The following is a 25,969-nucleotide window of genomic DNA, read 5'->3' on the forward strand; positions in this document are numbered from 1 at the left end:
TTTGAAGAATATTATGGTAGATTTTTTTAATGCATTTTAAATATTGTGTAAAATTTAATTTTTGGAGAATTTTATGGTCTAAATTTTTTAATTGTATTTGAAATATTGTATAAATTGTAATTTTTGGAGAATATTATGGTAATTTTTTTTAATTGTATTTTAAATATTGTATAAATTGTAATTTTAGAATAATATTATGGTAGAAATGTTTTCATTGTATTTTAAATACTGTATAAAATGTAATTTTTGGAGAATATTATGGTAGAATATTTTAAATTGTATTTGAAATATTGTATAAATTGTAATATTAGGAGAATATTATAGTAGAATTTTTTAATTGTATTTGAAATATTGTATTAAAAATGTTTCGCTTTTTTTACTATTTGACATTTGTTTTATTCACACTTGATTACTAAAAATAATTTTTAAAATTCACTGTTTTTGTGTAGTTTTTTTGTTGCATTCATAAAAAACGTTTCAAATTATTTTTTTTATTAAAAGTATTTCGACATCATAAAACAGAAAAATCGTGATTTTATTGAATGTTGATTTAATTATTGATGAAATTCAAATTCTATTATTTGATTTTATTTTGGTTTCCTTTTTCTAATTTGTTTATTTTTAATGATAAAAAAAAGTAGTATTTGTTATTCCGTATTGATATTTACAAAAAAAAAATTATATCTAGGTTTATTTTACAATTTAATTATATTTTTCATATTGTAGCTACAAACGATAGATTTCTTTCTGAGAATTAAAAAATAAATAAATGCAAATCTGTTAATGAAGGTGCGCTCAACGCCCACTTGATGAATGACGTTATCTCATCAGGATGAACGTAATAAAGTGAACCGTTTTTAAACACAGGTGGAAGATGAACGCATCGCCAGGCTGGTCGACGGACGCATTCTGATTGGACGAGACCTCGGCATCACCACCATACAAGTGTGTCTCACACACATACACGCACACAATTTACACACAATTTATCCTGCATTTCTTGTGTGGATGTCCCAGTTGACATTTGTGTGACTTTTTCAATTTTTGCCCAAACAATTTTTCCATTCACACGTCGGCACTTCTATCAGTCTTTGCTTGTCCCGTTGAAGATGCGTATCACACTTGTCATTCATTCTGGGACGTTTGGGATTGAATGGAAGTGAGTAGTAAAAAAAAAAAAAAAAAAAAAAGTTCACCTGTTTTTGTGCTCGGCAGGTGTTGTCGCCTCTGTCCGACTCCATCCTAGCAGAGAAGACAGTGACCGTGTTGGACGACAAGGTAACAAAAAAACACGGGCACAGCCGAATCGTTCATGATCTCTGATATCGTGCAACCATTTCAATTTGCGGTTAAAAAAAAAATAAAAATAATCATTCATATCCTGAATACCTGGTATCATTGGCGGTATCTCCAAATCGAAGACTGAGGTGAATTGTATTGAGCATTGAATCGTAACTATCATGATTCGTATTGTAATTGAAATGAATCTTATTGGAATTGTGATGAATCGTATTGCAGACCGAATCATTATTACAATAAATCGTATTGTATTTTGTGTTACCGATTCAATCATAACGACCTTGAACCATGTTGTAATTCGAGTGAATCGTGTTATAAATGATGGCGAATTGTATTTCATGTCAAATCTTTGCTCCTATGAATTTTGTTGAAAATTATATGAGTGCAAATCATGTTTTTATATTGAATCATATTATAAATCGTAATTGGAGTTAATTGTGAATCTTCTTGTTGCATGCAGCCAGGAATCAGTTTGTTTTTGGAGTGAGTCGTCATATAATCGGGATGAATCGGATTGCGTATGGTGCCCTAATTGCCGTGAATCATAATGTAATCGGAGTGAATCGAGTCTTGTGTGATCTTTACACTTACGACGTAGGGCAGAAAATATTAATCACGATTATTTTGGTAATAATTGAAATTACGATAGGGACGATCATTTATTCCTTGGTGCAAAACAAGAAAATGTTTAAACGTAAAAATTATTAAGACAAATAAAATTATTTGAAACACTATAATTATTCAAGTTCCTTTTGAAATTAAATTTTAAAAAGATGCAAATGTATAAATTTTAACAACTTAAAATTAGTATTCATCTTTTTTTTCACGATTATGCTTTTGTAATTGCGGAGTGGAATAATAGCTAGAAAAATTTCAGCGGAAATTTCCTGTTGAAATCAGATCAGTTCTGGGTCACTTCCGGTTGAAACAGGTCACTTCCTGTTGAAATCAGGGCACTTCTTGTTGAAATCAGGTTGGTTCTGGGATACTTCCTGTTGAAATCAGGGCACTTCCTGTTGAAATCAAGTCACTTCTGGGTCACTTCCGGTTGAAACAGGTCACTTCCTGTTGAAATCAGGGCACTTCTTGTTGAAATCAGGTTGGTTCTGGGATACTTCCTGTTGAAATCAGGGCACTTCCTGTTGAAATCAAGTCACTTCTGGGTCACTTCCGGTTGAAACAGGTCACTTCCTGTTGAAATCAGGGCACTTCTTGTTGAAATCAGGTTGGTTCTGGGATACTTCCTGTTGAAATCAGGGCACTTCTTGTTGAAATCAGGTTGCTCCTGGGTCACTTCCTGTTGAAATCAAGTCACTTCTGGGTCACTTCCTGTTGAATCAGGTCACTTCGTGTTGAAATCAGGGGACTTCTTGTTGAAACCAGGCCGGTTCTGGGTCACTTCCTGTTGAAATCAGGTCACTTCTGGGTCACTTCCTGTTGATTTTAGGCCATTTCTGAGTCACTTGTTGTTGAAATCAGGTCACTTCTGGGTCAATTCCTGTTGAAATCAGGTCAGTTCCAGGTCACTTCCTGTTGAAATCAGGTCAGTTCCTAGGTGCTTGATTTGTGGATCTTTTCCCCCCTTCTCCATTCATTCCTATGGGACTTTTTGGTGTTTTTTGTTTTTTTTTGGTTGGGGGGGATGCGTCGCCATGGTAACCTCAGAATTACGAAAAAAAAAAAAATTCCCCACCCAGTCAGATGGAGCCGCATCTTTTGATACCTCAGTTATGCCGGTATGCAAGCGGTAGCTCCGCTACTGCTTTGCTCCGCAGCAGTCACATAATAATTGCACAGCCTTACAGAAATCAAAACGGAAGGCTTGTTTTGAATAAGCGGCCGGGTCCTCCTGTGTGTGCGCAGGTCACCATCGTGGACATGGGCGTCCAGCTGGTGGCCTCGTTGTCGCTCAGCGTGGTGCCCGCCGCTGCGCCCGCTGGCGGAAATTACCAAGCTGTCCTGATGACCGCCACTGCCAGCGAACTCATGCGCGCACCCAAACAGGTAAGCAGGACACACACCGCTTCATAATCATCACTTTTATTTTTTTACATTATTTTGGGGAAAAAGGTTTATTTTTAAAGTTCAACTCTTTCAGTGCCATTGACGGCTATAGACGTGAAAAATCTATTTTAACTGGGCTGGCAGTTAATGAGTTAAAAGTACTAAAAATAAAAAGCTTATGTGCAAGAAAATTATGCAATTTTGTTGAAAAAATATATAATTTATGGGGAAGAGTCACATTTTCAGTGGAAAAATGTTTTCTTTTTCTTTTTTTTTTCCATGCAATGAAATGTGTATATTCTGTGGGGAGACATTTATTTTATTTTTTTAAGGAAATGAGAAATGAAATGAGAAATGTTATAATCAGGACAAGAATGTTTCTCATTACAATGAGAAAGTAGTTCATCTGTTAGAAGTTTAAAGTCAGTTTGTTTTGTTTTTTTAAGTACTAAAAATAAAAAGCTTTTGTGCAAGAAAATTGTGCAATTTTGTTGAAAAAAATTGAATGTCGGGGGAAAAGTCACATTTTCAGTGGATTTTTTTTTTTTTTTTTTTTTTTTTTTTTTTTTTATAAACAAAGTAAAGTATTTTTTCCATGCAATGAATAATTTCTCTGTATTTCTCTGTGGAGACAAATTATTTTAAAGTATATTAATTGCATATTTTTATTATATGTTCATATATAATATATATATATGTTATATATATAGTATTTTAAAAGCTTTTGTACAAGAAAATTGTGCATTTTTGGTGGGGGAAAAAAAATTAGGGGGAAGTTTGACATTTTCAGTTGAATTTTTTTATTTTTTTTTATTTTTTTACACTAAGGTGAAGTATTTTTCCCATGCAATGAAATGTGTATTTCTCTAGTTTTTAGGTTTTTTTTCTTTTTTTTTTTTTTTTTTTGCAAAACAGTCATGTGAGCAAGGAAAATGAATGAAGTGAGAAATTTTATAATCAGGACGAGAAAGTTTCTCATTCGGATGAGAAAGTAGTCCATCTGTTAAAAGTGTCAAGTGAGTTTGTTAGCCCCTGCTTCTTTTTGTTCACATTGTTAATTACCATCTAGCAATAAAAAAAAAAAAAAAGTAGAACCCCTTTTAATCCTAATTGTAAAATGAAAAAATAATTGTAATCACAACAAAAAGTATTTTAGTTGGCAATTTTTAAAGTAAGCTAGCTGTAATTTATTTTTAATAGTTGGACTGAGCAAAATGTGACTCCCGCACACGTGGTCAAATTCTCATGATGGCTTTATTGCTTTATTTCGGTTATTTCATATACGCGGGGGGAGGACAAGTGGGAAATGGAGGTGTTGACTTCTCCCGCGGGGCTCTTCATATCTTTCCACGGAAACTTCAGACTCGCGCGCGAGTAGATGGCAGGTCGGAAAGAAGGCGAAGGCCCGAGGTGGTAATCGGCGAGCGAACGCAGAGTAATCCTCATCTGTGAACATCTCACGCTGCTTATCTGCCTTACATGATAATCACTTCCTAATTAGCCGCAGCCACTAACGCACTCTGCTAATGTGTATGTACATATTTATGTAGTGTGTATGCGCGTGTGTTTAAGCAAAGCCAGATATGCGCTACTATCTTGGTCCCACCTGTACAAGTGCTTACCTTAATTAGAGGCAGGAAAGAACTTGTGGCCGAGATGAAACACTCGTTTTGATACTGGTAAATTAGTTCTTTATTTAGTTTGTCAGTATTTTGGTTAGTTTTGTCAGGATGAGTCAGTCAGTCGGTTTGTTAGTCAGTCAAGCACATTCTGTTGGTAGGGAAGTCGGTTGCTCGTCAGTCAGGAACTCAGATGGACCCGTCGGTCGGTCAATGAGTTACTAAATTGGCTGTTTAAGCCATTAGTCAGCTAATTAGTTACTTACCCAATTAATTACCGGTACTCACTCAATAGGTAAATCAGTCAGTTTGTTTCTCATATAGTCGGTCTGTTAATGATTCAGTTGGTCAGTTAGTCAGTTATCTGTTAGTGAGTCAGCCAATTAGTGAGTTCAATTGTTAGTCAGGCAGTCAGTCAATGAGTTACTAAGTTGAATTTTTATTATAATCTGTCTGTCATCCAGTTGGTCAATTATACAATTAGTTACTCACTCAGTAGGTTAGTTAGTTAGTTAGTTAGTTAGTTAGTTAGTGAGTGAGTGAGTTAGTTAGTTAGTCTGTTACCTCATCAGCTAGTCATCCAGAATTGTAAATGAAGTTAATCAGTCAGCCAGTCCGTTAGTTAGTTAGTTAGTTAGTTAGTTAGTTAGTTATTTACCCGTTAGTCTGTTACCTCATCAGTCAGTCATCCAGAATTGTAAATGAAGTTAGTTAGTCAGTCAATCAGTCAGCCAGACAGTCAGTTGGTTAGTTAGTTACTCAGTAAGTTCGTTATTGACCTGGTTAGTTAGTTATTCATTTGTTTGTCTCTGTTAGCTCATCAGTCCGTCATCCAGAATTGTAAATGAAGTTAGTTAGTTAGTTAGTTAGTTAGTTAGTTAGTGAGTGAGTGAGTTAGTTAGTCTGTTACCTCATCAGCCAGTCATCCAGAATTGTAAATGAAGTTAATCAGTCAGCCAGTCCGTTAGTTAGTTAGTTAGTTAGTTAGTTAGTTAGTTAGTTGGTTATTTACCCGTTAGTCTGTTACCTCATCAGTCAGTCATCTAGAATTGTAAATGAAGTTAGTTAGTCAGTCAATCAGTCAGCCAGACAGTCAGTTGGTTAGTTAGTTGCTCAGTAAGTTCGTTATTGACCTGGTTAGTTAGTTATTCATTTGTTTGTCTCTGTTAGCTCATCAGTCCGTCATCCAGAATTGTAAATGAAGTTAGTTAGTTAATTAGTTAGTTAGTTAGTTAGTTACACTAAAAACATCATCCAGCTCTTTAGTTAGTGGATTGGATGGTCAGTAAGGCATTTAATTATGAGGTTAATCATGGCACCAGCCACTTAGTTGGTCGATGACTTGGTAAGTTCACCCGTAATGCAAGGCTGACACTTGCACGTTTTTGTGGCACGAACCGGCACGACTCGAGTCATGTCAGTGCGCAAACTAGTTGTGAAGTGGCGTGAAGTGTGCGTAAACCCGTCGTGACTGTGTGCCATGTCGGGGCAAAAATTCAGAAACGTCGAGTCATGAACTATACGCAAACTGTTCGTGAACTCGTCGTGATGCGCGCCAGTGCGCGCACTGCATGCCATGCCACGAGTGTCACGAAGTGCCACGAATAGTTCACCAATAGCTCACGTCGAGTTATATCCCAGTTCGTGTCCCAAATGGCACGACTTGCCACGACAAACTCGTGGCCAAAAGTCGCGCATGTGTCAGCCTTGCATAAGTTAGTCGGTGAGCAACTTCATCAATCAGTTGGTTTGATACTAGGATATTTTTTTAAGTTAATAACTCAACTAGCCAGTTTATCAGAGTTAAACCGCAAGACCAATTTCCGTACACACTGGTGGCATAATGGTCCACTTGGAACTGTTACAGTCTGCTTGTATTGGGTCCAAGTGGGGCCATGAAGCTGTATCTCCAGGAGTTGGCGCTGTGTCAAAAAAGGTAAATGTGTTTAAAGTGCTTGTGGTTCCATTTCAGGAAGCAGTCATCAGCGCCTGGATCCACTACAGTGACGGCTCCGTTACGCCGCTCGACATCTACAACCCCAAAGACTTCCTGCTGTCTGCCGTGTCATTGGACGACAATGTCATCTCCGTGACCAATCAGGTGGGAGCTTCCATTTGCGCCCACAATGGTTTGCATTTCGCCCTCCTATTGGTGGGATTGTTGCAATCACGAGCAACATGGGGTGGCCAAGTTAGTTAGTTATTTAGTTAGTCGCACACGTTGCTTAGTAGGTCAGTGAGTTGGTTAGCATGCTGACTAGTTAGTTAGCTGTTTTGGTCATTCAGTTCATGATTAGTTCAGTCTGTGGGGTATTCCGTTAATAGCTATAAGTCACACAGTTAGTTAGCTAGTTAGTCAAAAAGCCACTTATCAGTTTAGTCAGTAAGTGAATCAATTCTAAGTGTGCTCTCTGATTGTTGTTTTGCTCCAACAGGAGCAACACTGGCCCGTGGTAGTGGCAGAAGGCGAAGGCCAGGGGGCGCTGGTGCGCGTGGAGATGGTCATCTCCGAGACGTGCCAGAAGTCCAAGAGGAAGAGTGTGTTGGCGTCGGGCGTCGGCAACGTGGCCGTTAAGTTTGGCGCCGCCCGGAGCGACGGAGGCGGAGCTCCCGAGGGAGCAGGCGGGGCGGACAACGACACCGAGCAGCTGAGCGTCGGAGATGGAGACGATTGGGAGGCCAAAAGTGTGGCGGTGGCTGCGGACCGCGAGGAAGGCGCCATGAGGAAGGTGGGACAACAGGAACAACAAAAAATCTCCTGTAAATGAAATTTGATGTGATGTGATTTGATGTTAGTAAAATGGGCAACAAAAAAATCTTGAAAACGTCTCAACATGGCCAACAACGGAAAAATAACCTTGAAGAGTTGTAGTATTGAATAACGATAATCAATAACGATAATCAATGCTGACTTGACGATTATCCGTCCAATTGTCAGTAGGGATGTAACGATAACGGCAATATCGTGATACTGCGAGATGAAAACTGTCACAATATATTGTCGTCGTCATGTCACGATATTAAAAGCAGCACATCTGTTTAAAAAAAAAAAAAAAAAGGCAGGTTGATTTCCAGTTGTGCAGTTCTAGCACTCTCTGGTGGCTAGTTTTTTGTGCAGTTTAATTTTCATAAGGCATGTTTTGCCCCTTCTTATGTTTAAAATCCGCGCTAATGGTCAGGGAAGGAGAACGTAACATGGTTGTCAACTGAGTCAATATGTGATGGAACTCAGTGTGCGCTTGCATTAACATGTAAGTGACTGTAGGAATAATTGTAAATATAAGTTATACATTTGCTGCAATGAAGAATGCTTTGCTCTGCTCCACACTTACATTCACGTGTGCTAGCTATATGTTATTGTAACAGAAGATGACTCAAGAAGCTCAAGAACCAGAATATCTAACGCAGCAGAATGGTTAGAACCAGTCTGCTGAGGCCGCCTGTTTTCTGTTAAGAAATGATTGCAAACTTGACCACAATTGCACTCGCCAATCTTCCACTCACATGCACACACACATAGACAAACAAGCACACTGTGTTCCAACTATGTTTTGCATTTGCATTATTAGGGTTGGAACTAGGGGCGTGGAATCCAAATAAAAAGAGACGGTGAGGAGGGGATTTTTTTCAGAGTGCAGTACTGAATTGTATCTGTCAGTTCCTCTCCTCTCTCCTCACGAGCCTTGAACTGTCTTCTCTCCTTTTTTGTGTCGTGTTTAATAGATGTCAAACAGGTAAACCTGACAGTGACTCAATATTTAGTGTTATTAGAGATGATAGGTTGTTTATATGCATTGATGTTATGTACAAAAGCACAATATTGTTTTTTTGTTTGTTTTTTTAGCATGAGCTCATTCTTTTTAAAATATTGTGATGTTTTTGTGTTTTTTTGTATCACCAAACTTTCCACATCTTGACAATGATAGTATCGTGACCTTCATATTGTGCTAATATTGTATCGTGATTGTTTTGGATATCGTTACATCCCTAATCGTCAGGTGAGCTTAACGACCAAGAGCACCGTGACCCACCGGGCGTCGGGCGGGAAAGCAGCAGGCGGCGGCGGCCGGGTCGGCGGCGGGGGCCCGAGCCGGGCGGGCGACTACGCCGGCCACCCGGCGCAAGTGGAGGTGCCCGGACCCTCGGACGGCGAGCTGACCCAAACCGCCAGGGGACTGTCGGACCTGGAGATCGGAATGTACGCCCTCCTGGGAGTCTTTTGTCTGGCCATCCTCGTCTTCCTCATCAACTGTGTCAGCTTTGCTTTCAGGTAACTTTTTTTCCGCAAGCAAAAACCAAACAAAAGTCATGGGTGAGGTACACAAGATTGTACTGTTAAAGGTACCTGAGATTGATTAATTAGTTAATTAATTAAGTGAATCAATGTCTGTGACTGCATTAGGGTGTTAAACAATGGTTTGGGTTTCAAATCAGTGTTTGAAACTAAAATTAAGTTTTCAAAGTAGGATTTGAAACTAGGGTTAAGGTTTAAGGTAGGGTTTAAAACCAGAGTTAAAGTTTCAAAATAGGGTTTCAAACTAGGATTTGGGTCTCATGTTAGGATTTGAAATTAGAATTAAGGTTTGAAATGAGGGTTAAGGTTTCAATGTAGTGCTTAAAATTTGGGGTTATGGTTTCAAAATAAGGTTTCCAACAAGGGTTGGGGTTTCAATAGAGGGTTTCAAATTAAAGTTTGGGTTCAATTTAGGGAATTAAACTAGGATTAGTATTTCAAACTCTGATTTTAAACTCAAGCTAGAGTTTCAAAGCAGGGTTTGAAAATTGGGTTGGGATTTCAAACTACAGTTAGGGTTTGAAACTAGGTTTGTGTAAGAAAACAAAGACCACAATTTGGAGTTGAAGGTATCTGTTAAACGTGTGGACGATTACACACACAAGTGACTGTTATAGGTACCAAAATCCAGGCAACTTTATCTCATTTGCTCCTGAAAACGTATAAATACGTTCTATTTTAAATGTATTGAGTGTCCCATATTTATGTTTTTATGTTTTCCTATGCTAGAGCATAAAGGCTTTGAGGTAGCCTCAAAACTGCTGAGAACGGATGAAAAAAAAAGGTGGTAATTACAAAAACGGCCAGTGGGTGGCAGCAGAGGATAAGAGATCATGATGAAAACAAGCTGTTTCCCAAGCAATTATCAACAGATTTGTGAAAAATGATTAAACTTGGCTATATTCTAATGCTAATTGATGCAAAACGGAAACGGATAGAAATATACTTTTTATTTTTTTATTTTTTGTAACTTGATCTAATAACATACTCTATTTTTTTGTGGTAGGTTCAATGTTTTGATAGCAATAGCACACAATATTCTGTGGGCCTTGCAAAATCAGTCCAAATCCAGTAAAAGGGGGTTGCTTCAGTGAAAATGACTGTGAGCGAATGAGGTACCCAAAACGTTTAAGAAGAGGTGTCAAATCCAGGTCCAGAAAGTAAAAAACTTGCCACAGTTTGGCTTTAGCCTCAGGTGTAAGTTCGCTAGCACCCTAGCTAGCTCCCATGGTGCTGGTTTACCTGTTAGGGAGCTAGGGAGCTAGCTAGCTAGCGCCAGAGGCGAAAGCCAAACTATGGTGAGTTTTTTACTTTCTGGGTGGACCTGGATTTGTCACCTCTGCGGTTCAGGGTACCATAGAATGCACATCTCAGTGATTAGGTACCAAAGACAAAACAAGTGGTGGTTAAGGTCCTAAAAAGGGCAGAATTCCCGCTTAAAGGTGTCCAAGAATACAACGTCTGGCATGTAATCCTCAGGTACCGCCACAAGCAGGTGCCCGTGCTGGAGACGGGCGGCAACATGAACCACGCCCACGACTGGGTTTGGCTGGGCAACGAGGCCGACCTCCTGGCGGAGCACCCGGACCACGCCGACCCGTGTCCGGGGGCGCTGCCCGATGAATGCACCACCATCATCGACCGCGGCGAGGACGCCTACGAGGAGAGCAAGTACCTCCTGAACGGGGCGGGCACCGCCTTGGCCGTGGCCGCCAACAACAGGGGCGGCGTAGGCGGCGGCGGGCACCGGGGGGTCTCCCGCAGCCAGACCTTACCCCGGGCCCTCCCGGACCCCCACCAGTGCCTTTCCATCACCGCTGCCCGACACGACGCCGAGCATCTCGACAACTCCTCCAGGGCATCGGCCAAACGCAAGCGGGTCAAATTCACCTCGTTTGCCACCGTGCTGCCCAATGACCGCCAGCAGGGTGGCGCTGGGGGCGGCGGCGGTGTCAGCGGCCCCTACGCCAACCCCTCGGTCCTGCTGGGGAAGGGCGGCGAGGACGACATCAAGTGGGTCTGCCATGATGTGGACATGATGGGCCAGTCGGAAATCAGAAGCTACATGGAAAGGCTACAAGACAATTTGTGACTTTGGTGCGGGGTTTGAGTGAGGGGCGGGGTGCCCGAGAAAGACTGCCGCGGTGGGGTTGGTTGTGGCGGTCCTGGGTTTGAACCAGGCACGTGGGTCCAGGTGAACCCATGAAGACAATTCACCTGCGATGCCTTTTGGATGGTAGGTGGCGTGGAAAGGACGGCGAGCACTGGCCAAGAATGTTGTGCAACACTAACAGGAAGTTAATGCAATAAAAAAGGAGAATTCCAAATGAGGGAGCAAAACAAACAAAACATTTGGCGCTTTTCATTTGAAGGCCGTGCCGGGACGAGTGTACAAAGCGACCAAGTCGGCACATTTGTTGCCATTACCAGGAAACCATTGTGCTTTTCACAATAAGAGTTGCCATTTGCATTTAAAAAAAAAAATGAAAGAAAAAAAAGTTGTAGGTTTATTTATTGTCACATACAAAAGGTCACTTTTGGGATCTATTTTTTAATATTCCCATTTTGTTCCCATTTCCTGTCTACAAAATTGTCATTTTCTGTCTGTAATGTAAACATTGAGAGGATTATTGCGACACAACAGGCACCCCAACTTGCACAAGTAGCGACAAGGAAGTGAGAATAAAACAAAATCAGAAGTGCTTTTACTGGGAAGTGTTGGGCAGTTTGTCGCCGGGCAAGAGTTGCCACTCGCGTTCAAATGTCTTATTTTGTAATTTTATTTATTGTTACAGACAAGGTCGGATTTAGGATCTATTTTTAATATACTCAAAGTGTTGCTTTTGTCATTTCCTGTCCGCAAAATTGTTTTAATGGAGTCACTTCCTGTCTACAAAGTAAAAGACTTTGGCATCAGATGTTGGAAGGAAATGAGCCTGGACTCCAACTTGCACAATCAACAATAGGAAGTGAGGTCACTTCCTGTTGTTTGAATTCTAAAAAAAAAAACACTTCCAGCCAGATCTCTGTTGACTCCTCCCCCCTCCTCCCATTGCCTGAAGACTTCCTGCTTCCAGTAGGGAGACAATGGACCATTTATGGAAAGTAGATTTAAATTCTTTTGACTTTTATTTCGAAATATAGTCTGGATTTCCCTGTGTTTTTTGCAAGTGTGTTAGATTTTTATTTTAGAATGGACTTATGATTATTTATTTAAATTAAAAACCGAGTTGGGTGAGGTTGGCGCGGGGGGGTAGCACACGAAGGGGGTGGGGGAAGGGTGGCTCACCTTCGTTGTTTTGTGTTAAAAGCTCAGGTGATGACGCAGAGCACGACGACGATAAAAAAAAAGAAAAGAAAGAAAAGACGACCACATTGTTAGGACGGCAATATTTATTATTTGTAAACGTTAGTGAGTCAGAGTGCCATGTAATCAAATATTGTACATAAATAAACATCATCGACAACAAGAGATCACGACTCTTGACTTTTTTCCACACAGATGAAATATTTTTTCCCCTAAACGCTTTTTTTTCCTAAACTTGATTTGTTGATAAATATTTTATGGGATTTTTTTTTTCTCTTGAGTATCAATTTTTTTTCCAGGATGTGACTTTCTTCTAGTCTTTTTCTTCCCCCTCAATTTTTTTTCTTTAACTTTTTGTTAAATATTTTATGAAAAAATGTTCTTCTCTAACCAAAAGCATTTTTCCCTTAAAAAAAAAAAAATCTTTTTTTTTTTTTTGATTGAATAAGAATTTTCTAGAAGAAAAAACTTTTTTATTAATAATTTTTCATTTTTTTCCTGAAGACAACAGCCCCCCTGCCCCTCTTTTTTGTTGACATTACTTAAATGTAAAAGACTGGCATAGTAGTAATTTTCTTAGCCATGTTTAGTAGGAAAAGGTAAAAAAAAAATCTTTTATAGCAAAAAGGAATTAGCAAAAGAAGCATTATAGTGTATGTTCTTTTTTTTATTTTATTAAATTCTACAAAATGTAAGAAGTCAAAGCACAAGTCATTTTTGTGGAAAAAGTTTTTTTGCGACAAAAATTCTTCATAAATATAACTGCAAACTGTTCCTGAGAATGCAAAGTTTGATGTGACTTTTTTTTTTATGCATAATTATCTTCCCATCAATATTACGTCACAAGAAAATGTGATACATTTGTGCCACCTGATTATTTTTCACCAAATGTTTCTCCCTCCCCTAATATGAAAACACTTTTTTTTTGTCCGACAAAAATGACTTTTTCCATGAAAAACATCTTTTCTTCACCAACAACTTAAAATGACAACGTGCAACTTGTTTACCGAATTATATAAATGTTTTTGTTGTTGTTATTGTTGTTATTGTAATCCATATTTTCTCGACATTAAAACAATTGTTAAAAAAAAAAAAAGTCTTTAAAGTCTTAACGGGAATGACACCCACAACAAAAGAGATTTACACATACATAGATTCATATTTAAACACAAATGTTCAACTAAAGTATCATAAAACTACAGTCCACTAGCTATATGCTAACATATAATGTGAAACGCCATAGACAAGCTAATGGAAATTAGCATCAACATCACAGTACTTGTAACTGCGACACACGTGGCCCAAGCAGAGCAACTTCTTTTTGCGTTTCATGGCGCTTCATGTTTTCCGGTGGAGCTCAGTGCTGCCAGGCGTGTTGTGTGGCACAACGTGATACTACATCAGAGATGGAGAATTCAGGTCCCTGCCATAGTTTGGCTTTTTTTGCCCAGCCTTTGAAAAAAAAAAACCAAAACATTTCTTAAAAATGTGCGACATGGTGGTTGACTGTACACCAACTGCAGTCAAGAAGATCTGAAAAAGTAGTGCCGTGGCGCTTTAAGAGCACCCTTAGACCCTCGCCTGACAGCGCAATGATGTTCCGGTAATTGCCGCTGTGCCGGTGTCAGTCCCAGGAAAAAAAAACAAAAAAACGTCTCAAAGCAGCCAAAGTACTTTTCCGGATGCAAGCACTGGAACTGATGGAACCCTCCCCACAACGAGACAACCACCCCCACCCCCACCCACCCCTTGGTTATTTGACTTTCTACACCAGCGCCATCGACCGCATTTTGTGTTGTACATGCCACATTTTGGACTGCGGCTGATTTTTCCACTTAATTGCAGCATAAGTGCGCAGGTGGAGGAGGAGCTCTCTACACAAGCACTCGCCCGTCGTGCGTCGGGTCACGGTGACCCGATGTGTTGTGTTCAATCCACCAGGAACAAAATGGAGTCAAGTGTTTGTCTGAACAACAAGTTCAACACATAAACGTACTTTGTACTTGCTCACTTCCACATAAGAATAATGCTTCATTCGAGGATGGTCGGAAGTGGGATTTTTCCGGGTTCAACGAAGGAAGTGTGTACGGGAACGCCCCCTTGAACTAAGAAATTCCATTTGCGAAGTCCGGGGGAAAAAAAGGACCCCGACTTCACCGATGGACTACAAGTGACGTCACTCTACAATGGCGACCCGTTTGGAAACGCAGACCGTGAATGGTAAAACATAATTTACGCAAGTATAAAACTAGATAGCTTTCTTCATTCATAAATATTTGACATAACTTCACGTAACGCAACGTACGTAGCAGTATACTGCTCTCTCCCTGCATGAAATTATACTATTTAATTGTATGGAATGCTTATGAAATAAGATACAAACAATAAATGAAGCAAAATTACAAGATGGTAAGGTTGCTGGAGGTCAAAATGAGTTTAAAACCAGGAAGTGTGTACGGGAATGTGCTCACCTTGAACTCGGAAATTCTACTTGCGAAGTCCGGGGAAAAAAAGGGCCCAGACTTCACCGATGGACTACAAGTGATGTCACTCTACAATGGGGACCCCTTCGGAAACACAGACCGTGAATGGTAAAGCACAATTTACTCGAGTATAAAACTAGATAGCTTTTTTTCATTCATGAATATTCAACTTCACGTAACTCAATGTACCTGACATTATGCTGCTCTCGCCCTGCATGCAATTATACTATTTAATTTGTATGGAATGCTTATGAAATAAGATAAAAACAATAAATGAAGCAAAATTGCAAGAAGGTAAGTTTGGTGGAGGTCAAAATGAGTTTTAAGAACCAAACTAAAAAAATTTTTTATCACTATCCACCACTTTGGTTGTTTACTTTGGCCTCGAACGAACACTTTCAGGTCGAAACTGGGAAAAAACAACTCGGATATTTCCGAACATGCTAGAATGCAGCGTATACATATTTTTGGAGAGTGAGATTGTTGAAGGAAATATAGACTCTTGACTAATAAAGTAGTTAAGTGAATAAGTAAATAAAATAAATATCAAATAAATTGCCACAAAATACAGCAGGCACCATAAAACACTGAAAAATGTTCAAAGGAACCTCGACTGTCAGGACAAGTTTGCTCTATATTAATTGATACACGATTGATTGATTGATTGTCAATTGATACAAAATCCGCCGTGAATCCTTAGATGCATTGCTTGTAAAGTTGTGGACCGGATATCGCGTGGCTAAGAATCAGGTGCGTGTGAGTTTATGGTTTTCAATAACAGCAAAGATTTTTGTGCCGTGCTCAACTTGTATTGTTTACGTTTTAGTAGCATCACTATTCAAGCTACTTCCGTGTTTAAAGGGATGAGCAAAGTAGCGCTCAAAACAATACCTTTTTGGGGGGCCCACCGTCAACGCCGGGCTCGCCACATGGCACGGGATAGATTTTCGTCTTAAAAAAAATTTTCTTCCAACAAAATTGTTTTCAAGTCCATTCCCAAATGTTACAGGGATAACTTGACTCATTGAACCATTTTTAGCAGTAAAAAGTAAATATTTTGTCTACAATGAATGTGGTATCTTCATTACTTTTCATGTACAATTAGTACCTTTAAAAAGTAATTTTTCTACTTGCTGTGGACTGATGACATCACCTGTGCTGAGGAAGTAGGTAACGACCAATCACGGCTGCCGTGATTGGTCGTTACTGACTTATCTACTCGTTACCTACTAATTGTACATGAAAAATAATGAAGTTACCACATTCATTATTGACAAAATATTAACTTTTTACTGCTAAAAAATTGTTGAATGAGTCAAGTATCCTTTTTTTATTTCCATTCTGGGTGAAAAAACAAAAACAAAACTCGCGGTTACGTTTGACCTTATTGAAGGTGGACTGTTGTTGACCTTCAACTAACCTGAACATGATTGTTTTTGTATCACGCAAGCGTGTTTGTCAGCACTCATAATTGGCGACATTTGCACGTGTCGCTATGGCAACACAGCGGGCAGGTCAGCTTTTTAAAGAGCGCCACCAAAAAAAAAAAAAAAAAAAAGGCTCTTTAATGGCGCCACTTTTCACTTTAAACATTTTTTTAAACACAGCAAGTGACTTGCATCTTTTCAGCTCAGTACCAAAATTGTTCCACAAATTATCACCTCTTACAGAAACACCCCTTTGTTTAATATTTGTTCTTATTTTGTGTTTTTCTTTTTGTCGACACTTGTAGTACCCCTTATCTCACAAGGACTCTCTAATTTCAAACAGCTTCTGAGTACTGTGGCAGAGTAGTGTGTACTTTGTACATTATTGGCTCTATTTTAATATCAACCAAGTCATAAAATGTCATCGTATTTAGTTTAATAAATAGTGAATGTGTTGGTTCTCCGTATTTTTTAATCGATTAATAATTCTTGTGGCTCGTCTTTGCAGTTTGAAAACACGGTCGGTATTTGTTTTAGATACGTTTCCACACATTTCCACACTAAGTCTAATATGGTAATTATTAGTGTTGTTCCGATACCGATACTGGTATCGGCAGAGGTGCCGATACTGCATTAAAACAGTGGTATCGGTATCGGTGACTACTCACAAGTAACATGCCGATACCATTAATTCCAACGCTAATATAGGATTTTGGATGCAGCATCTTGTGTCTTGCTGGTGCACGACATTCACTGATATGTGACATGTTCACTGCATGCCGATCTAAGATATCCTATTGGCCCTTGAATGCTCTGAACCAATGGCAGGACAGCTTTTTCATGTTGAGGAAAAAAAACCTTAAGTATCGGTATGGTATCGGTATCGGCCGATACTGCTAAGCTGAGTATCGATATCGGTATCGGGAGCTAAAAAAACAGTATCGGAACAACACTAGTAATTAGAATGAACAGTATAATGTGAGAATGACTTCTTATTCAGGACATCCTTAATTTTTATTCTTATTTTTATTATTTTAGAAAGTATCCCTATGATTTTTTACATTTTCCTTTTGACATTTTCTCTGTGTGACTTCCAACATAATTTATCATCAATAACTACCTCAAGAAATTTATTTTCATACTCTATTTCAATTGAATTATTTTAATAATTTTGCGCCAAAAACCATGAACTTGGTTTTGTTTAAATGTATTGATAATTTGTTCATGTCAAACCAATTTTTTAATGTGTTCAATTCATACTCCACAGTAGTCAGAAGATGCTTCAGGTTTTCTCCTTGAACAGGAGAGTCATCAGCAAATAAGACACTGTACTTTCTTTCTTTCTTTCTTTCTTTCTTTCTTTCTTTCTTTCTTTCTTTCTTTCTTTCTTTCTTTCTTTCTTTCTTTCTTTCTTTCTTTCTTTCTTTCTTTCTTTCTTTCTTTCACTGTTGTTCTGATTCAGTCCCAAAGTCCGGCCCTCTCCATCGCGGCGTCCAGGTGACTAATGGAATGACACAACAACAATGGGCCTTTGTGTTTTTATCGAGCCTTTCCCCACATCCGCCTCCCTTCTTTATTCTCTCTCTTTTTCCCTGCGCCGGGGACGAGCGAGGGAAGCGAACGACGGAGCGGGAGCGTCACGAAAGAGGGTAAATGTAGAACTAGAAGAAGCGTGGCGGCTGATGACGGATAATGGGATAATGGCGCTAAAAGAAAAAGGGGGGAAGAAAAGCGGTGAAAATTGCGGCGGATAAAAAAAATAAAAGAGGAAGAGCAGCACATAAAAGGATGAATAGATGGTGAGTAACGTGCGGTCAGTGTTTCACGGCGGAATCGATGGTTGATTAATATTAATTCCCTTGGCCCTGGCAGGTGGGCGGGGCTAAAGCCAACACTTCCTGCTGAGATTGATCGGGGTCAGGGCACCAAGGGCGTGCTAACATTGCCAGCGGCCAATTACTCATGCGCGCAACGTGCTTACGCTGATGACCAACTTTACAGACGAAACACAAACACTCTACCAGGGTTATTTATAGTTTGGGAATTTTTCTTTTGAATTAGTTTTTATTTCATTTTGAGTTTTGTTTTATGAATGTAGTTAGTTTTAATTAGTTTTCAGGGTGGTTCTGTTAATTCTTTACAAGTTTTAGTTGTTGAATAAATACTTAGTTTTAGTTTAGTTTTAGTTAGTTTCAGCATTAGTTTTAGTTTTTTTTTTGTAATGCGTATTACTTGTGCACAGTATTTAAAAACAGCATGTGAGTGACGTCATCTGAAGGTGCTTTCTATTGGCTGCTGCTAGATGACATCACTTCTGGGTGACTTTCAAACGTCCTTATTCCAGTTCATATTAAAATAATTCGACTTCAAATCCAATTTAAAATCATCCCCAAAGCCTCATGCATAAAATTAATTACCAAAGACTAAACAAAGGACATTTTCGCTATAGTTACAGCATAAAAGCATATATAGAGTGTTTTCGTTTTTTAAAAAGCATTTTCATTTTTATTTTAGTTTTAGTTTGTTCGTTAGTTTTAGTAAACTAAAATAACCTTGCACTCCACGGACGACTTTTTTTTGTAAATGCACAAAAAAATTGAAATCAAATATGACTCCGTAAAATTTTTACCAAATAAATTGTAATTTAAATGTAATTTTTTTTACCAACCAAAAATATAGTAATAATAATAGTAATAATAATAATAATAATAATAATAATAATAACAACAACAACAATAATAATAATAATAATAATAATGATAATATTAATAATAATAATAATAATATTAATAATAATAATAATAATAATAATAATAATAATAATAATAATAATAATTTATAAAACACTATAAATAATCTCCAAAAAATATAACAATGGATTCCAAATTTGAGACATCATTTTTCACAAAATAATCTGTTTTATTTTACAAATATTCCAAGTATGTAAAAAAAAAAAAAAAAAGTGGTAAATTTGGTATAAGGGATGTGCCACACTGCTTTTTGCATCAAAAACAATATTTTATTCTTTTAGAATTGTTTTATTTCATTAACCTCTTATCGTATCACTTATTTTATTAAAGTGCAAAAAAATCATATAAACCATACATATTTATTCCCATGACAAAATAATCAATTTTTTTTTCACAAAATTTGACTTTTTATTTCTTGTTAAAATGCACAACAAAATCTGCAATTCTTTTGATATTACCTTGATATAACTTTTCCCCCCACGAATAATACATTTTTCAACTCGTTGATTCTTATCATGTTGTGACTTTTTCTCTCCTTTCTTCCATAAAATACATGTTTAATTGGTAATATTGCAACTTCTAAAAATACATTTGAGTTGGATTCTTTTTTTTTTTTATTTCTTGCAGAGGTCTGCTAAAATGCACAAGAAAATCTACAATTGTTTTGATGATATTATTTCAGCAACTTTTTTTTCCCCACAAATACATTTTTCTACTTTTGCTGATTCTCATGTTGTGACTTTTTCTCTCCTTTTTGTTCATAAAAAACGTGTATTTGGTAAATATGCAACTTCGAAAAATACATATGAGATGGATACTTGTAAATTAATATGTTCTTTTTTTTATTATTTATTTCTACACTTTGCTGTGATGTGTCAGGATTAGGAATACATAACATTTTGTTTATTGACATTCATTTTGCAAATATCCTGTTGGGTCTTGGTTGCACGTTTTCCTGTAAGAGGTGAGTTGTGTTGTGTTTTGTTTTTTTCTCCCCACCCCTGGTTAGTGTTAAAAAGTGAACTCTTGTGTGTGCGGTTTATGGGCTGGATTGTCGCTGCGGCTATTGTGTGTCGATTTGTGCGCCTGTCGCCACTTTTTATTGTCACAGCAAGTCATCCTCTGTGTGCCCCTTTCTGTTTGTTACCTTTATACCCACCCCCACCCCCCCTTTTTATTTTATTTGAATCAATTGGTATCTTCCTGTGAATTGGACCCATTGGCTCGATCCACTTTCACCGGTTTGCTTTTTATGGCTCGTTTTGCAACGGGCCTGCTGCCAACTGTTGCTAACCTGCAACCTGGCAGATTTGTTCGCTCAAGATCTGACCTTGTGGGGATGACTTTTTAAAGTTTCGGGGTTTTATGGTGAATCGTTAAAGCTAGAAAATATGGCGAGGGTCAATGTGAAAATGGCTCAGAAAGAACCAAAATGGCACAAAAAAAAAAAAAAAAAGGCCACATTTGAGCAAAAAATGACAAGACTTTTCAAGCATTGTTTCTTGGCATTTTTTGTGGGTCAATTCATGATAAACATGCCAAGAAAATTTCATGTTGCTATATAACATTTGTAGGACTTTAAAAAAAAAAAAAAAAAAAAAAAAAACTGTAGTTTTGTACCCTCTGGAAAAGAGCCTAAAATGGCCGCTTCAAGTTGAAATTGCAGACTGCCTGTCTTTTCAAGCATCGTGTTAGATTTTGGACTTTTTTTTTTTTTTTTTCTAGTCATGATCTAGAGATGGATGCTAAATTTCGTATTGCTAAATGGCATTGGCTATAGGGGGCTGAATTCTCAAATAATCTCTCTATGACTCAACATCTTGATAATTATCTTAAATCTTAAATATATTCTGGGGGATTAATACACTTCAGCTTCATCCCATCAGCCCTTTTTCTTTTCGGATGTAATGTATATATGTTGTGTTGTAAGCTGCTGTGTTGAAACTATCACAATGATATGGCCGAAAGGGAAAAAAAACAACAATAATGTCCGCTTTGAGCCAAAATGGCAAACTTCCTGTCTTTTCAAACATGGCTTCTTGAGACTTTTTTGTGCGTCTACCAATGATAGATGTCTACAAAATTTCATGTTCTGAACAGAAATTGGCTTCAAGGGCTGATGTTTCAAAAATTGTAGGTTTTTGCCATTTTCCAAAAATGAGCCTAAATATGGCCCCTTCAAACTAGGGGTGGGAACCTTACGATCCGATATGCGATACAAGGCTCACGATCACGATTATCTCATGATATGATGATACTGCGATTATCGATATATTGCTCAGGTAATAAGATCTACGATAAAACTAATCATATAATAATAATAATAATAATAATAATAATAATAATAATAATATAATTCATAATTAAAATATAAATATAAATATATCAATACATAATATATAAATATGTATACAAATATAAATAAAATAATTATAAAATATAAAAATAATATATATAATAATAATATAATAAAAGTCTTTACCTGAAGACTTCCAGCCATTTCCCTGCCACTCTTATGAGGCGCTCCCCCTAGTGGCCCGCCAAGTAATTGCTCAATAAGTCATGAACAATGGAGCCGTTATAGTGGCTGTATATTAAGGACAAATATCGTGATACTTCTGTAGACGTATCGATAATCTATCGGGAGACAAAGTATCATGATTTATCATATGATATGATATGATTTATACTTCTACTTCAAACCAAAATAATTGACTTCCTGTGGATGTTCAGGTGTGGGTTCTTGACAATTTTTTTTGTGGATATACGTGATGAACATACTTAGCAAATTTCATGGAAATTTCATGTTGATATGTGAAATTGATAGCAAGTGCTAAAATTTCAAAGCATTCAAAGTACTCTCTGCTTATTTTGTTATTGTTGTGTATTTAAACCTCCTACCACTTGGGGGAGTTGTGGCGCCAATTTACCCTAAAGTCTACCTAATGAATGAGATGATGAGTCTCAGCTGTTAGCATGGGGAAGGCAAATCGTTTTAGAACGCGAGTCTTGGACCTCATGGACTGTGTTTGTGGAATCAGGTCTTTTGTCTATCGTGGAAACATTTATTTTGAAGCAAGTACACAATTGAAATGAGTTAAAAGTCTATAAATCACCATTGTAACCAGATGAAACCAGTGGCCTGGTTTCCGAGACGAGCACACTGAACCACGCCACCCTTGATGTCCTGTTTTGAAATGGAAAGAGGGTCACTACAACTTGAGGTCAAAACGGATCGGACGGTGTTCCAGCTGCCTTGAGGACAACGTTGGACGTTGCTGCCGTTTGGATGTCTTCTTGGAGGAAGCCGAACATGACATACAACGAGGTATGTGTAGCTCTACAACGGTGCTAACACAACTGTGCACATAAAGTCTAATTAGTCTCAACAAGTGACTTAACAGTACGTGTTTACAAATTCTGGAAGGTTGTGGATAGACTAGAGATAGATCGGCTTGGCCGATAATCGGTGTGGATTTTTGGCAAATATCGGCATCGGCCTTTTTACGAATCTGAAGCTGCCAATAAAGCTGGCATCTCATTGAGCGGTGAATGCTTGCGAATGCAATGATTCTTGTGTGCTGACAATTTTTACTTGTTGCAAAGGCATTTCAAACCTATTCAGACAATTTTTCACTGTCTGTGAAGAGCTTTTGAAACCTTTTACGAACCCTAACGAAAACCCAAAATTAGATAATTTAAATTTGCATACATTTGTCAGTGACATACAGAGAACTTTTTATGTATGCATTTAGGTAATTTTTATAAAAAATGGGAATATTTACAGTAGAAAACTTTAGAAAACTATATTTATTTACTTGCTTAGTTTTTAATTTAGCTTAACACATACTGATGACCCGGGAAGCTCCCTACAATTTCTACAATTTCTGTAAAATTTTTTAAACAAAGCTGTCTATTCTTTATATGTTTAAGTCATTTTTTATTTTATTTTTTAATGCCATTTTCTCTTTTATTGCAAATGAATATCGGCTTGAAATATTGGTTATCGGCCTCCTTGACTACTATTAATCGGTATCGGCATCGGCCCTGAAAAAAAAAAAAGTCTATCATTAGGATAGTCCCTTCTAGGGTGACGTCACGTTGAAGTGTGCCCCTTGTGGTGGAGGGCAGGGTGTCAATGCTAGTGAATTACAGACAGAGAAAACGATCCATGTGAGCGGGAAAATAGGCCAATCAGCAACCAATGCTATGGTCAACTTTATGCTTTAAGAAATGATTGCAAACTTGACCACACATAACAAGAATGTTCCACTCGCATGCACAACACATAAACAAGTTCACCGTGTTCTAACTATGCCTGGCATTTGCATTTTTAGGGTTGGAATACCCATGCAACTAGGGGCGGGGAAACCAAATGAAAAGAGAGGGTGAGGAGAGGAATCTTCAGAGAGTGCAGGAGTGAATTGTATCAGTCAGTTCCTCTCCTCTCTCCTCGCGAGAGTGTCTTCTCTCCTTTTTGTGTCGGGATTAATGGATGTTAAACAGGTAAACCTGATACAGGCCCAGATGAGACCTTGAAGGAGGTAAAGTCTTTGCTTTGGGACTCTGGATGTACTTTTTTTCCTCCTCCGCGTATACAGTATGATGCTGCTTTCATTCTCTCACACACACAGTGAGAAGTGTTTGTGTCCTTTCTATTGGATTATGGTGGCACCTATTTTTAGGCCAACGCACACACACGGACGGAGGAGGGAAGGAAGGTTGATCCACTCAAAGGTTGCTTTCCATATCACCGTGCAGTCACCTTGAAATCGCATCACCCTGCACTGCCAAGCTATACAATACCGCAAGAAATATTCAATACCTTTTTTTTTTTTTTTTTTTTTTTAAAGTCCATCTCTGACCTAGAAAATATTGTATTCACAGAAGAAAGGAAGCATCGCTAATTGGCTTTCCCTTACAGGATATTCTGTCGTGTGTTGTTCTAGCTTACATTTTGCTGCTTAAACACAAAATGAATACGTAAAGTTGGATCCTCCAAATTCAGGGATGTGCAATTGTTGGCCTGTGGGCCACATATGGACTGCTCCACACACTCCATAAAAAAAAATAAAAAAAAATGGTTTGACCAATTTTCCAACACATTTCAATGGCTGTCAGTTAGAGATAGACTGATTTTTTTTTTTTTTTTTTCAAGGCCGATACCGATGCCGACTATTAGTAGGGATTAAAGGATATCCAAACATCACAATACGATTTTACCACGATATGAAGGTCACGATACGGTAATTATTACGATATTGTTGGCGGTTGGAGGTTGGCGATACAAAAAAGGTCACAATATTGAAAAAAAAAATAGCTCACACTTAAAAAAAAAAAAAAAAATAATAATAAAAAAAAATAAAAATAAAAAATAAAAAATTGTGCTTTTTGTACATTACTGCAATGCATATAAATAAATGAATTGCGCAGTACCTGACGATTCGCGTCACGATTCAATACTGATGAATCCCGATACGAGTTAAGTCGATTGTTGCGATTTTTATTCAAATTTAGAAAATACTAATCAATAAACTTGCACATGTACGCTGTAAGATTTGTATGAAAGTGAATTATTTATCTGAAACTTGTAACTGTGAGCCACTGTATTTAACAAACAAGTTGTAATCTCATGAACAACCTACAATCTCGAATAACACTTAATATTGAGGCACTTAGTTTCTGCTTCATCTGACCAATAGTGTGGAGTTTAAACATAGACGGGCCAAAACATGACAAGTGTAAATTAAACTGCACTTAAAAAAAAAAAAAAAAAAAATAGCCACCAGAGGGTGCTAGAACTGCACAAATGGAAATCAACCTGACTAAAAAAATAAAAAATAAAATAAATAAATAAAAGAGTGCTGCTTTTAATATCGTGACATGACGCCGACGATATATTGTGGCAGTTTTAATATTGCGATATCACGATATTGCCGGTATCGTTACATCACTAACTATTAGTAGCCAAAACTTCCCAGACGTATGTATGACACAGCGCTGCTGTTTCTACTCGACCATAACTTTTTGTATTTCGTATTATACACTTGTATTAAATACTCAAAGACAAGTTTAGTGCATCAGAATGTCATTTGGATACAATATCACCTTCAAACATAAGAATTGTGGATACTTTTTCCCTGATTCCTTTTTCCCTTTTTCCCTTACATTGCGGGGCATCTCCCCTGGACACCTCATCTCGAAATTCCAAACATTGTTCAAATCATAACTATTCCAATTTTTTTTTCTTTCTTTTCTCTGTTGTACCTCATAATTTGTGGACGCTTCAAACCATTCCAAAGTCTGTTTCCCATTCCAAATTCCTTTCACGTTTTCAAAATAAAAGGCAACATTTTTTTATTTTTTTTTTACTTTACCTTATGTACTCGTGTATTAGGGGTGTGAATTGCCTAGTACCTGACGATTCGATTCGTATCACGATTCACAGGTCACGATTCGATTCGATACCGATTAATCCCGATACGAATTTATAAGTCGATTGTTGCGATTTTTTTCATTCAAATTTAGAAAATACTAATCAGTAAGCTTGTAGAGTGTAAGATTTATATGAAAATGTATTATTTATTTATCTGAAATTTCAGTCTTATAGAGGTTGTAATCTGTTTCATGTTTGAACAGCATTAAAATAAAATATTAAGGCTTAATGTTCCGTTCATATAACATTCTTCCATGCTCAAGGTGTGAATCCTAACCCGAAGTCAGACGTTTTGTTGAATATTTTTCCATTAAAAATGGAAGTTTAAAAATTGATTCACACACACACAC

The 25,969-nt window shown here is 37.7% G+C and overlaps 1 protein-coding gene and 1 long non-coding RNA gene across 6 annotated transcripts in view; both read left to right on the forward strand.

The window, feature by feature from the left end:
* The window catches only part of LOC144019389 (transmembrane protein 132C), a 188,292-nt gene extending 175,847 nt beyond the window's left edge, over positions 1-12,445 (forward strand). For both annotated transcript variants that reach the window (XM_077522413.1, XM_077522414.1), the window contains 7 exons: positions 868-945; positions 1,216-1,278; positions 3,163-3,303; positions 6,895-7,023; positions 7,358-7,651; positions 8,921-9,192; positions 10,696-12,445. In XM_077522413.1, coding sequence (XP_077378539.1) covers positions 868-945; positions 1,216-1,278; positions 3,163-3,303; positions 6,895-7,023; positions 7,358-7,651; positions 8,921-9,192; positions 10,696-11,308 — 1,590 coding nt within the window. In that variant the 3' untranslated portion in view covers positions 11,309-12,445. The remainder of the gene's footprint in view (positions 1-867; positions 946-1,215; positions 1,279-3,162; positions 3,304-6,894; positions 7,024-7,357; positions 7,652-8,920; positions 9,193-10,695) is intronic.
* A 9,674-nt stretch (positions 12,446-22,119) lies between these two features.
* The window catches only part of LOC144019296 (uncharacterized), a 148,813-nt gene continuing 144,963 nt past the window's right edge, over positions 22,120-25,969 (forward strand). For all 4 annotated transcript variants that reach the window (XR_013283618.1, XR_013283619.1, XR_013283617.1 and 1 more), the window contains exon 1: positions 22,120-22,511. This is a non-coding gene — a long non-coding RNA (uncharacterized LOC144019296). The remainder of the gene's footprint in view (positions 22,512-25,969) is intronic.

This window comes from Festucalex cinctus, chromosome 5 (assembly GCF_051991245.1).
Source record: "Festucalex cinctus isolate MCC-2025b chromosome 5, RoL_Fcin_1.0, whole genome shotgun sequence".
In the NCBI taxonomy this organism is placed as follows: Eukaryota; Metazoa; Chordata; class Actinopteri; order Syngnathiformes; family Syngnathidae; genus Festucalex; species Festucalex cinctus.